Source organism: Xyrauchen texanus, chromosome 10 (genome assembly GCF_025860055.1).
Source record: "Xyrauchen texanus isolate HMW12.3.18 chromosome 10, RBS_HiC_50CHRs, whole genome shotgun sequence".
In the NCBI taxonomy this organism is placed as follows: domain Eukaryota; kingdom Metazoa; phylum Chordata; class Actinopteri; order Cypriniformes; family Catostomidae; genus Xyrauchen; species Xyrauchen texanus.
Genome location: NC_068285.1, coordinates 14,783,494 through 14,797,318, shown reverse-complemented (window position 1 = coordinate 14,797,318; position 13,825 = coordinate 14,783,494). Strand labels below are relative to the sequence as shown.

Here is a 13,825-nt window from a genome sequence, read left to right as displayed (position 1 = left end):
TTTAGAATCCTAGCCCACACTCCCTCCTCCAATACCATGTTTAAATCTTTCTCCCATAATCTCTTGATAGAAGGTAAAGCTCCGTCCTCCACAGGGAGTAATACACTGATGCCTCGTGACCTTTTCAAAAGATCACATCTCCCAGAGTATCTGCCACCTTAAGGGGGTGTATGCTACTCCCAGAAATAGTACAGAGCAGGTGGTGCAGCTGTAAATACCTAAAGAACTGAGATCTGGGAATCCCAAAATGTTGAACCAACTTTTCAAAGGATCTCAACACTCCACTCTCATATAGGCCCCCGAGTGTATTAAACTCCCTCACAATCCACTCTGACCAGCAGAAAGGGGAATTATTAATTTGGAATATGTAATTTGGGGTTCAACCAAATGCTCGAGGCAACATTTAAATAAATGTTCTAAGTGAACACACTGGACACTTTTGTTTAGGGCTGCACAATTAATCGAAATATAATCGAAACGGCGATATGACCTTGTGCGATTATTAAATTGCAGAGGGCTGCAAATTAATTAAATAAATAAATATTCTGCTCCCTTCAAAGTTTATTTAAGCTGCTCTGTCCAGTCTATATTAAATTAGCGCATTGTTACAGTGTTTTCAGAGCGGTTCTGTGCTCCACAACTCCCTCTCATGCTTAGAGTAACAGAAGTGCTCAGAGTTCGGTTCCTGTTGCTTATGTGCGCTAAATGTTTTATTTACACTAAACTGGCGCGTCCTGCATGAAGCGTTTTTATTATTATCTGCGGAAGCAGCATCTCAGTCTCCACAAGGCACAGGTATTATAATATTAATGCGAATACAAGATGGGATATAATTCAAACATCTTTATTAAATGATTGCTGCGCAAACAGCATTAACAGTAACACCTGCAGAGTTCAGAAACATCTCTTCCTCCTGTCGTTTGTTTAACTCACGAGAGAGTGTGTCGCCCTTATTACACTCCCCCGGAAACAAGTGAAAGCGGAACTAATATTACCAACATCCAACTAAATGAAAAGGAACGTACATATAATAAATCTATATAAAATATTTAGTTATTGTAATATAGTACATTGCTAAATTAAATATAATAAAATAATGAATACAAAACATTTTATTGTGACAAACTAATAAAAATGTTCACTTTAAATTGAATTACACCAATGTGTTATCAGTTCAACTTCAGTTTGACATTAAGCCTCATTCTTAAGGACTATCTTATATACAGTAACGAATAGTTTGTATAAGCCTACTAGTTTTTAAGGCCTAGAATAAAGAGTAACATTTATATTTTGTGTATACTGAATTATTAAATCAATCAACATTATTTTTGACAGCAACAATTATGGTTTTACCAACAGGGAAATTCAGTTAACAGTGACATTGAGCAGAAAGTTTACATATAACCGTTTTGACAGCTGCTGATAAAAGTTAAATGATCAGCATTGATTGATGAGATGAAAAGAAAAGATCGGTATCGGATGTTAAAATCCTGATTTGAGCAGCCCTGATATTCAAGTTGACTGTTTCAAAAACTAATGATGATGATTAGTGGGCTGAGACCCTGTCACAAAATGGACAAAAACAGGTACACAGTGGATGGTAACATTTGAATATGAGAAAGACTTTGTTTCACTGTTTATATATTTATTTGTTTGTGGTTGAACTGAAAAAAGGTCTCAGTTTGGTTCTTTTTAAGAGGGTTCAAGTGTGAAAACCCCAGTAGCCTTTTTGCAGTTGAACATGTGGAAAACATTACCATCATAATCGCAGTTCAAATCGCAATATGTGACTTGTTGTCCAAATCATGCAGCCCTACTTTTGTCCATACAGAGTGCAAATGCGTGATATCGGGGTGTAACTTAACTCCTCCGATTAGTTTGATAGAAAGGCTTTGCAACACAATGTATAACTAATCAACAAAGTCACTGGTATAAGCCAATAACAATAACCATAGCTAATAACATATTTCATAGAGTGTGTCTAAGGCACACTCACTTGAGTGTTTTGGTTTGGATTGACAGCAATTTGTTACAAAAACAAATTTGTCTGGCTTATGTTGCACTCTCTTTGAAGGTGTTGATACCGTTAGGGTATGCTTGTGTTTGAAAGCACTTCCTTTAATCCTGTTTTCTTGGCTAATGCTAGTTTGGAGAAAACAGTTGTGTAAGACAGTTTTCAGCCCATATATTGACCAAAAATACCCAAAAGTACCATGGTACTACCGTGTTTAATTTGTACCATCACAATATCATGCTTTTATCGCAATAAATGGTCTTTTGGAAATATAACTGTTTGGCTGAACTTCAATCACGGACAGTGGTTTCACATGTTTGGAATGAGTTTTCTTGAATTAAAATCAACATTTAATTTAAATATTTCAAGTAGACAGAACCTAATTGAATCAAGAAACTCAACACATTTTAATATCTCTAAATAACTCGCATGAAAACTCTTAATTGTTTTTTATATTCTAGCTAGGACAGAAAAATGTTACATGCAGAATGAATAAAATACATGCTGCTGGGCAGCACTACTGAGTGTACCTTGATCACTATGCACAGCAATTGCTCAATGGATAAACATTATGTACAACAGTCCTACTCAAAATGTACTGGTCCTCAAACGAGGTTCAAACTCCACCCTTCACCAAAACTACAATATAAATGAAATGTTCCATTAAACACTAACAAATCTCCCCTATATTCATCTTGCACAAAGATGCACAAAATGACACTTAATTTTCACAATCAAGTCCCATGCAAAGCATGCTGGGAACTAGAACTAGATTAGAACTAGAACTCTGCCCAGTTTTTCAGTCATTTTATTAACAACAAATATTCATGTTTTCCCAACACAAATGGATTACGTACTGCTGATAAGACTTTTTTTAATAGTTGAATCAACTTAGTTAATTTAAGTTACCTGAGAGTTTTGAGTAATATGAACATGGATGGATTGAGTAAAACTGATGTTCTTTGTTTTGTTTTTGTTTTTTGTTTTTTAATGATAGTGCCATGGTATTCTTTACTGTACCAAGTAAATACCATGGTATATGCAGGTGACTATCATTGAGTAGCACCGTGATTTCAATGTACCAATGTATTACCATTTGCTAACTATTAGTGTACCATGGTGCTGTCGCAGTAATGTGAAAAGAATACATTTTATTATGGTAGTTTGGAAATGGAAGAGCATATTTATACAAAAATAAGGAGTAAAACTCTCTGAATAATAATAATAATAATCTCACAGGACAATGCTTGAGCAGATGTCCAGCATGTTCTAGGAAATAACCAAGAGCTTTATATTAAATTACACGTTCAACTGAGAAACACACCTTTTAGAGAAGCTCTCGTTATCCTTTAGTTTCACTATTTACACATGATGTCGGTGCCTTGGGAAGCAGGTGTAGAATAAAAACTTTACTTCCAACCACGAGATTGTTTAAATTGCGTCACACCCATCCAGCAAGTTGGTCCGTATCGGCGGGGTCGAAACCAAATGAGTGTTTATTTTAATACACGGAGATAAAGTTTAATATCCTTTACAATAACGACTGTTTAAACTACTAATCCATTAACTGAGTTCAATTGGACTCGTTTAAAACATCAATACGAAGCTAATGAGACCGAAACCGTTTCATTCATATGGGTTAAAAGCAACTTTGCACAAGTTATATAGCCTAGGTATCATCACCTGCCACATGCTGATCGCTCCTATTATTTAAAGAGAAAGCCAGATCTTTTTTCCAAGCGCCAAGATCAAAGCAGGTTCTGGAGACATAATAACTTTATTATTTTATTGAGGAGAGAGAGTGATGTCAACCTGGATCAGGGCATCTTCTCTATTGTCATCCAGCCATTGGACACAAAGCAGCAACAGGTGTTTCTCTGCTTCGCTCAGCAGAACACAGGTGTAAATGTGAAGCCATGAGTATGGATTATAAGAAACCAAAGGCTGGACACAAACAGCAACAACAAAAACACACGGCTGTGTAAACAATGGCATTCCTTTTGCTTACCTGTTTTCCGAAACCTATTTTCCCGGGAGTTACACCAAGAACAAAGTTAATGAATGCCTCTCTAAGGTTTGACTAAATAAGAAACTCCTTGTTGACATCGAGGTTGGACGGTCATGCAAAACTGTCAGTGCCGGTTTTTTTTCTTCTCCGAAGCAACCTGTTGCCTGGGCGTCATTGGCCCGCCCCGCCTGAGCGCTGATTGGTCAGAGAGTTGTTCCAAGGCCGTGCGATGGGAACAGGCCATTGGCCGGAATCCAACGTCAATCTCAAACGAATAATTCAGGACCCAATTTCTAGAATATCGATTGCATTGTATAGCTATAGTGCTGTTATGAAACGCGTGTTTTAAAACAAAAATACTCAATCTAAGACACGGATTTATTTGTGAAAGGAAAATGTTATTATAAATGTTTTATTGGCTTCTAAAGTGATAACAAATAGTTCAGTTGTTTAAGAAAGTGCATTTATAACTTAACCTTTGTAAATGTAAAATGTTATTTATAGTTCTTATCAATAAAGGTTTTTATAGAGAGATTCATTTTCTTATTTACCAGTTTATTAAAATAAAATTCAATGAAAAAAAAAAAGCTTGACACACTGTCTTGACATGCGCATTTTAAAGTTCACATTCTTGGAGAGTCACGTGACGACATGTCAAGCTCCGTTTAAACTTTGCTACAATTATCCTTTTAAGCAATATTAACAGATGAGAACTGTAATAGTAATACTATTAATAAATTAAATAATAAAAAAAATTATTAAATAATAAAACTGTAATAAACAACAATTGTGCTGGGAGGGCAAGGTGTAGAAAAAATTTAAATCGCCAGGCTGTGGGGACATTAAAAAGCACTTGTGTTCTCACATTTCGGATGCCTCACAGGATCAAAATGGCAGAGGTCCAGTCTATATTGACAGCAGCGACATAGGTCCGGGTTGTCTCGAATATGTATGCAGCACTATTGAAGATCTCGACCAACATGGAGGGCCTCACAGATAATACGTTGAGCGATCGCATCTATGGTAGCGAAACTTTCCACCCTGATCATAAGAATGGGCGATGCTGAAAAATGGGTCGAGTTTCTGTGGTCGACCGAAAGAGAACTACAGGCTAACCCGCCTGCTACCAAGGCTGATGTGGAAAGGGTGCGGGAAAAATGAGAGGATATGGAAAATCGTAACAGACGTAATAATGTTTGTTTCGTAGGACTCCCCGAGGGAAAGGAAGGTCAAGATATGGTGAGGTTTTTGAAGGGGCTCATTCCAAATTTGATCAACACAGCGGACCTCCAGCGTGCCCACAGAGTTTTCGGTCAGCTTCCCGGGGTGGGTGACAGACCCTGATCTATCCTGGCAAGATTCTTGCAGTCGGCTGATAGAAAATTTGTTCTACGAGTGTTGAGGGAAAAAGGCAAGTTGTGCTGGGAGGTACACAACAGCGTGGTTTTTCCAGACTTTGCTAGTGCTACACAAGCGAAGCAGGACAGATTCAAAGAGTGTAAAAAATGACTGCACCAACAGAAGGTAATCTTCACACTTCTTTATCTTGCTAAGCTGAGAATTGACGGCAAGGAAGGACGCAAGACTTTTATATGCTCACGATAAGCTATGGCTTTCATTAAATCAATGGTGTGAATGGGTAATTTTGCCTGCACACAATCAACAATACAGACTACACATAATGTATTTTACAGATGCAGTCTGAGAGGGTTTGTTCTGTTGTCTGCCCACTGGCTCCTGCCTGACTCTCTCTCTATCTTTCTCTCCCTATGTTGACTTGCTGTTGAGCTCATTCGTTTAATTTGTGGGTTTGATGTTATTGTTTACTGGGGCCTATTTTATTGAACACATTTATGGACAGTTTAATGGGATGATTTATGTTAAGAAAAATATTTATCTCTATCTATCTATCTATCTATCTATCTCTCTGTGTGTGTGTGTTTGTGTGTAAAAATCACCGGACTTGAGCAATCTCTTTGCAATGTCACAGAAAATCTTGTGAGTGTGCATGGACCGTCAGATTTCCAAGGACTGGGCACCAGTTGGAACTTTTATGCACAAGGTTGAAGCACATTGTTTTCTGTTCTGGGGGAGACATAGCCCATGCCATGCTCAAGAATTCTGGTTAACAGCCCAGAATTTTATCTGTGAGGTTTTAGATACTCAAATGTAATTCTTTGTATATTGGGTGATGGGGAGGTTATTACAGTAGGTGACAAATATACAAAAAGCTAGGTCCAAACTAGTGCAATGATTGGCAGACAAATAATTCTTAAGAGGATGGAAGTCAATTGGCACTCCCTTATTTCAAGAATGGTTCACTGAATTGGGCAGGGTGGCAGCATTTGAAAAGATATCATACAAACATCTTGGCAGATTAGATGCAAATGGTAAGAAATTTGTTAAATACATGACCTTTTTGGAAGGCTCTCGGTGAAGGCCATGTGGAGAGAAACTTTTTTATTCTCTGTTCTTGTATATATGTATATACTCAGGCTTGAACCACGGGAATGTTTATTGGGGGTTGAGGACTGGAAGGGGAATAGGGAATGAATAGTGGTTAAGGGGGATAATGGTTGACTGTGCAAGTACGGTATATTTTGCTTCGTTCTGTGTTATGTTTGAGAATCAACCAATAAAAATTTTCATCTGAAAAAATAAGCAATAACCATTCTAATTGTTTTTATATGTTTTTAAATAATTTTGCATACCTTTATCATTTTTTAACATTCCCTATATCATTAACAGTTCAAAATAAATATGACTTAACCAATTTATTCTATGATGTCTAAAATTGTTTTTTGTAAAATTGTGTAAAATTGGTTTAAAGGGTGGTCAAATGCCAAATTTAATAGAATGAAAAGGTAAAAAAAACAGACACTCGTAAAAAAAACAATTAGGTTTACTTCTTTCAGTATGAACCTGAGCCCCGAACACCCCCATATTACTACTCAACGCTGGCCAAATAGAGGGCTCCAGAGCAAGCACACAGAACAGCATACACACAGGTACATTCAAAATAACAAATAAGAAAAGGCAACTTAGACAGAAATATAGAAATCAAAAATAGAAAAAAAAAATTGGCAAACATCTTACTCTGTGACAACATCTGATTTTGTCTGTTATTTGGTCTACTTCATAGCCTAGGATGAGGCCTAATCGGAACATCAGAAAGTAACAATTCAAAACAGATCTGACGAAGTACTGCATTGGCTCACATGCAATCCAAAGACTACATACATACACTGATACAGTTATGGATTATCACTATTCGCTATGCCATCATCCACCAATGTCCACTTTTGTGTGAAAAAACAGTGAGTAGCTGTACATGAAGAAAAACAATCAAGAGTTTTATTGACCAATAATAGCAAGACCCTAATTTCTGTCTTTTGAAGATCTCACCAGTATTCCAAAATGGACATAGTGAATATTCATTATCTACATGCCTTTATTTGCTTTTTGTCAATCAAAGGTGCAGGATGCTGCCAGTTACCTTCTGATATACCAAAACAGAGATCACTGAGAGGAGAGGTCATGTGGTGACTACAGACTCTTGCCATAACATTAGTTAATGCCAAAGCGTTCTTTGCCAGACTTTTGTCAAATTGAGGTAGCAGTTGGCATCAGTGCTTTGCAGATCAACAAGTTGGAGTTTGAAACAGAAAAAAGAAGGTTGGACAGCTCTTTGGGGGTTGGACAGCTCTTTCAAATTACTAATCCAATTCTCCACATTTTTGTGACAAATGAAGACCAGTGAGTGCAATCTAAAAACGGAAGAAACCTGAAAGTTTGAAAGTGTGCCATGGTATACTATATACAAAGATTTCAAAGTTCTCCACACCAGGTTTTTGGACTTTATTTAGAAACGGGGGCCCTAAAAGTGCTAATGATGTCTGGTTAGAATTCCTATTTTTCAGTTCCATTTCAATTTTATCATTTCTAACCGTGAACCACAACCTTTGAGCACCAAGAAATACACTTCCCCTTCTCTCTATAGCAGTCCCTCAGCCATCATTGGCAGCCACAAGCTGTCCCAGTCCCTGGCGCACATAAACTGCTTGAATCTCTTTTGTTTTGAGGCAGAAGTCGCAGGCCCACACAGCAGCACTCTCTCTGGTTAGCAGGCCATATGCTGGCTCCGTTAGGCCTGTGCAGTCTCTATGGAACCAGCGTTGGCATGATGCCTCACATAAGATGGCCTCTTGGTCGTCGTGAACTTCTGACATGCAGAGGCCACAGGGGAAAACCATACCTCCACCAAGCTTTGGGGGACCGGAGCCTGGGCCAGAAGTTGGCGGAGCAGGCCCACTGGGAATTGGGGACTGGGTGTTCGGTGTGGAGTTGGAATTGGATGGAGGATTGGGGTTACTACCTGGAGTGTTGCCGCCACTGCTGTTGTTAAGGTTGTTCTGGTTGGAATTGGGTGGCTGGTTTGGCATTGACCCTCCTGGAGCATTGTTTTGCTGGCTGTATGGTACAGATCCAGGGGTAGAGTTTGGGGGTGTTGTTTGCTGCTGATTGGATGGAGTGTTGGGGCCAGGGCCACCAGTAGAGTTGGGTGCAGGATGCTGATTGGTTGGCGTTTGTTGGGGCTGTGGACCATTAAGGGGGCCCGTTGGGGAAGAGTTGGGATTGAGGGGTGGAGGAGCCGACTGGGGTTGCCCTGGTGTGTTGGGGTTGGGTTGTGGGACATCTGGATGACCTTGGAAACCTCCTCCAGGCTGTGGAGGTCCAGGGGCTGGGGATGGACCAGGGGTTGCATTGTTGGATGGAGGACCAGAGGGATTAAGGTTGGTTGGTTGCTGTTGAGAGGGGATGGGTGGACCACCACCTGGACCACCAAAGTTCTTTCCCTCTTCGCCAACAGGGGGACTTGATCCAGGGTATGGACCATCTTGCGCAGGAGGGAACTGTCCTTGTGGAGGCATACCTGGGTGTCCGCCCACCATATTACCATGTCCACCTGGACCACCCATTCCCATCATGTTCATTCCTCCTCCCATACCTCCCATAGGGTTCATGGGGCCATGCGGGGGTCCACGAGGGCCAGGGCCCCCAGGTAAAGGTGGGCTGTTGAAGGGATGGCCCCCCTGTCCATGTGGAGGCAGTTGTTGAGGCATCCCAAACCGTGGGTGAGGCGGACCTCCTCCGACTCCTGGACCACCGCCCATTCCTCCAGGAGACAGCATCGGGTTGAAGCCTTGCCCAGGGTGCATGGGAGGGCTGAAATTGGGTGGTATGTTAAACTGGGATGGCCCTCCAGGTGGAAAACCTCCTCCACCACCTCCGCCTCCACCTCCACCTCCAAAGCCAGGCATGCCTCCAAATCCAAGTGGGTGGTGAGGTCCAGCATTTGGTGTTGGGGGACCAAATGGTGGTCTTCGGCCAGGTTGGCCACCTCCAGGTCCTCCAGGCCCACCCATGAATCCCATACCTCCTCCCATTCGGCCGGGCCCGCCGTAGCCTCCTCCGCCTGCCCCTGGGCTGGGCAGGAAAGAGGCACCACCTGGACCACCTCCTCCACCAGGCCGCAATGGTGGACCAAAGTCATCATCAAAAGGGTTAGAGGCCACCAGGTGATCCACCATAGGTGTGGGAGGGGGAGCAAACTCAGAGAGGTGGGAGAACGCTGCCCCCTATGAGGAAACACAATGGGTGAAAGAAAAGGTTATTTCTTTGACACTGAGTTCATTAGTTTAAGCAGATATTTAGAGAGTACAGAGACCATTCCACTTAAAGACTTTGCAACTGTTATAACACATGAAGACGTAAAACAAAGTGTCTATTGAGAAGCATTAAAAAATAGATAAGTTCACTGCAAAAATTCTGTCAATACTTGGAAAACATTTTTCAAAATTCTCCTTTTGTGTTCCATAGGAAAAATAACAGCATATGTGCTTGGAACAAAAGTGAATAAATTATGGCTTCTTTCTCCTATGGTATAAATGTTAGCCAGCGTCTCAGTTAACATTAACTTTTTTCCATACTTTTATCTTACAATAAAAGTGAATGGTGACCAAGACTAACATTTTGCCTAACATCTCTCATCTGCTGGAATGAAAGACAATAAGTCATACTAGTTTGAAATATGGCTAGGTATTGCCAGCCACCTCACAATATGATACGTAACGTGATACATGTTTTAATGAACAGAAGCAGTTCTGACAGCTTGAAGAAATGCTGGTCTCAGAGTTTGTGCTTATTTAGATGACCTGCTTCTTCATTATTGAACTACTGGACATGATGTAAAAACACAAGTGTTGATTAAGTATTGGTGCAATATTGTGAAAAAGTATTAAGGATATATATATGTATGATTTTGTTTAGCACAGCCCTAGTTTGAAACACCACGAGAGTGAGTAAATTATGACAGTAGTTTCATACTTGGGTGAACTATTAAATTCAGAAATTTACCTGAGAGTTGGATTTTCTCTTCTTTTTCTCTGGGCTCTTCATCTGGGAACCTATGTAGACAGAGAAATGGGATGGAAGATGGGAAATGACAGGAGTGGAAAGAGAAGGGGGAAATAGTATTTTAAGTAAAAGCACATTTATATAAAACATTTTGTTATGAACTTCTGTGCCCTAATAAAACTGTGCACAACTTTAACTACTTGTCTTAGTGTTGTGCTGGTTGTGTGACATCACACATCAATCAGATTGAGACCCTCTTCTTTCCCTTTACCAACAGGCCCATTCCGTCAAAACCAATCTCTGTTTTTAAAGAAATATTTAACCCAAAAATAAAAGTTCTCTCATCATTTACTCACACTTATGCCATCCCAGATGTGTATGGCTTTCTTTCTAAGAACATAAAGATTTTTAGAAGAATATCTCAGCTCTCTTGGGCCATTCAATGCAAGTGAATGGTGGCCAGAACTTTGATGCTTAAAAGGCAGCATAAAAGTAATATATCCATCTTTTTTCCTGATGGTCTTACTGGGGAAACAAATGTGGGAGGGACTTCCACCAGAAGTCGTTCTACAGCCATTTAAGACTATGTTCACAGCTGGTAATAAGATGCGTTTTATATGATCCGATTGCAAATGGTCAGTGCTAAATATAGTTGTAAATGGGTCACAAAAAACACATACAGAGGTAGTCAAAAACCACATCACATTTGAGGTTTAAAATGCCGTCCTGATGCGTGTGTCCCAAACACATAAACCATCTGTCAATCACCCACCGAACAAAAGTTTAAACTTGCGTGCAGATTTAAAAGAAAATAACCGTCCAATTTGAAAACTTTAAAAAGCGATTACATACCCAAAGATGAGAACTTCACAACTCTTCCTCAGTGTGTCTGTCTGATTTGAACATGCAGGGTGAAAAGCACACACTGAAGCTGAACTAACACAGGTACTCCACTAAAAACCGATAATTTTGCTCGAAATGTTGTTTTTGTGCTTAGATTAAATCTCAAATGCATCTGGGAGAAACAGCCCCCTGGTATTGTACGTACTTTCGTTGCCTTTTGACTTTTTGCAATAAATAATTGTTCAGTAACTTACTGATATAGTGATTGATGTATGTTTTCAAATTCATACACGCTCTCCTAAAAATCCCAACACCTCAACTAAAGAATGGACGTACGCTGCAACAACAGCTTTGTTTACTTGACAATGGAAGTAATGCCCATATTTCTCGCTAAGCATCACGGGATGAATGAAAATGTGGATACGACTCCAGTGGGTAAATATGTATCCTCAGAAGTAATTTGATATGTGTAGGTGTGAAACAGATCCATATTTATCGCCACCAGCTTTTTGGACCTTCAAATTTCTGGCCACCATCCTCTTGCATTGTATGAACCTATAGAGCTGAGATATTCTTCTAAAAATCTTTGTTTGTCTGCTGCAGAAGAAATTTCTCTTTTAGGGTGACATATTCCTTTTAATTTGAAACTGACTGACAGTAGATTTGAGTAAATTATGTATTGCCAAATACACTATATTATTGGTACACGGATGCAAACAGATTTCATTTGCAAACCAACTATTCCAGATCCATTCTAATTATCTTTGCACATCTAAATAGCAGGGGCGGAGCTAGAGGAGGGGGGCTGGGGGGAAGAGAACCATAGAGTAACCATAGAGTAACACACTAGTTTGGAACAACATAGAGGTGGATAAATGATGACAATTTTAATTTGGAGTATACAAATCCTTTATTACATTTGGCATCTAAATTCCCAATACTAACCCCATAGGAAATAGCAATATGGCAAGAAACTGGGGATGCAATCAGATATCCCAAACCCTAAAATCCAGGTGTGAGGCTTGCGTTAGGTAAAACATAAGTTGGACAGGAGTTGCAGTGTATAAGAAACAAACCAACACTCAAGTGAAAAGACAAGTGATGCGAGGTTGACATAAAACTACCCAAAAAGACAGTACCCCACGAAAAACAAGGCCACCGTACATTCAGCCATGTGCGGACAGGGTAAAGGGAGATTTTGCAGCCAGAGATGTGTGGAATCCTGCTCGGACACAGAGATGCGCTGATTGACAGTTTCCTACCTTTGCCTCGTTTTCCTTGACTCTGTCCCGCCTGTTGTCCCGCCATTAAAATGACTGTCGGTGCGGTGCCATGTCACCGTTCATTTAAAGAAATGTTTGTAATTGACGTATACCTCCTCGGGTCCAACGAGCATCAATCCCGCCGCCCCAGGTATGAATTGCACGTGAAAATGCTTAAATAAAACTGAACCTGTTCCAAAGGCCCAATGAGGTCAGGTATCTAATACTCTGCAACATGTCTAAAGGATACATGAAGGTTTTGAGTCAGCTGTAGCATGCATTAGATGCATGAAATAATCATAATACTATCTGGAAAAGCGTCACAACTGAAAACAACGAGTTACTAAACGAGAGATTTTTTTGCAAGCACGCAAACCAGCTGCTGAAATAGCAGGGAATGCAATATTAGAGTTATTATAAATGATTATGATTTGACACTAGGTGTGATTGCACATCTGCCTGCCTGCAATGTGATCACATACAGATGTGTATCTACCTGGACACCTATCCAAATGACATTTAAAGCAAACACACCAAGCACATGTCCCCATTTTTAAACCGCGATTGATCCGAATGTGGAATGTGATTGTAAATCACGCGTTACGCGCGAATTCATCACAAATTTTAATTCAAACGTGATTTGAACTCGCGAGCAAGCTACCGTTAGCCGTTTAGCCCTCAGCAAGCAAGGTACATAATGTGAAGCATTGCTCACACCGCTCATTCATATACACCTGACTGTTGCATGAAGACATGGATGTCAACCCTTATATGACAAACAATCAATGTCAAATAGACTTACGATTTAATTTTAATCCCCAAACGCGAAATTGGCCATGATAAATACGGCCTACTCGTTGCCGGACAAAGAGGGACAGCCGTAGTCTACTCGCGCAGGTCATGTGTGGACAAAAGGGGAGGTCAGGTTTTTAACAACATGTCATTATTGCCAAGGTTTTTGTGTTTACAAAGATATTTGTAATTCTCTATAATAAATAGAAATTATCATAAAATTTAAGAACGTTAAATGTGTTTAATGTTCGCCGGTGTTTATGTAATTGGTCGAAATATGTTTTAACGCCCCCCATGTATCAGACTTGTGGACCCTTCGAGATCAGACCACCATTGGTTTTAAGGCAGGGGGAGATTCTATCTCGAACAGTCTGCTTTTAGTTTAACTTTAATTGTTACTTAAACTGTGAATTTTAATAAGAAAAAAATATTTATAAAATTGTGGGGGGTTTATTTATTTTAGAAAAAAAATACTTTTACTGTTTTTAA

General features: G+C 39.9%; 2 protein-coding genes across 4 annotated transcripts in view; both read right to left on the bottom strand.

Annotated features, from left to right (window-relative positions):
- LOC127650030 (cingulin-like) overlaps positions 1 to 4,176 on the bottom strand; it is a 31,410-nt gene extending 27,234 nt beyond the window's left edge. For both annotated transcript variants that reach the window (XM_052135147.1, XM_052135148.1), the window contains exon 1: positions 4,023 to 4,176. The gene's annotated coding sequence lies outside the window, so the exon portion shown is untranslated. The remainder of the gene's footprint in view (positions 1 to 4,022) is intronic.
- A 2,746-nt stretch (positions 4,177 to 6,922) lies between these two features.
- On the bottom strand, positions 6,923 to 13,432 carry LOC127650555 (pygopus homolog 2-like). Of its 2 annotated transcripts, XM_052136043.1 has the most exons (4): positions 13,347 to 13,422; positions 12,545 to 12,783; positions 10,440 to 10,489; positions 6,923 to 9,661 (listed from the first exon to the last, which is right to left on the bottom strand). In XM_052136043.1, the coding sequence occupies exons 2-4, from the start codon at positions 12,588 to 12,590 to the stop codon at positions 8,030 to 8,032; spliced, it is 1,728 nt and encodes a 575-aa protein (XP_051992003.1). In that variant the 5' UTR covers positions 12,591 to 12,783; positions 13,347 to 13,422; the 3' UTR covers positions 6,923 to 8,029. The 2 variants fall into 2 exon arrangements, with proteins under 2 accessions (XP_051992003.1, XP_051992004.1); XM_052136044.1 differs by lacking the exon at positions 12,545 to 12,783 and having other exon boundaries at positions 13,347 to 13,432.
- Between the last annotated feature and the right edge of the window lie 393 nt (positions 13,433 to 13,825).

What these genes read in the sequence shown, in the direction of transcription:
- LOC127650555 (XM_052136043.1), bottom strand. Translation starts at nt 12,590, where the DNA reads ATGGCGGGACAACAGGCGGGACAGAGTCAAGGAAAACGAGGCAAAG. An exon ending in TCAAGGAAAACGAGGCAAAG is followed by an intron (nt 10,490 to 12,544) that starts GTAGGAAACTGT and finishes CTGTCTACATAG; the next exon opens with GTTCCCAGATGAAGAGCCCA. An exon ending in AGAGAAAATCCAACTCTCAG is followed by an intron (nt 9,662 to 10,439) that starts GTAAATTTCTGA and finishes GTTTCCTCATAG; the next exon opens with GGGGCAGCGTTCTCCCACCT.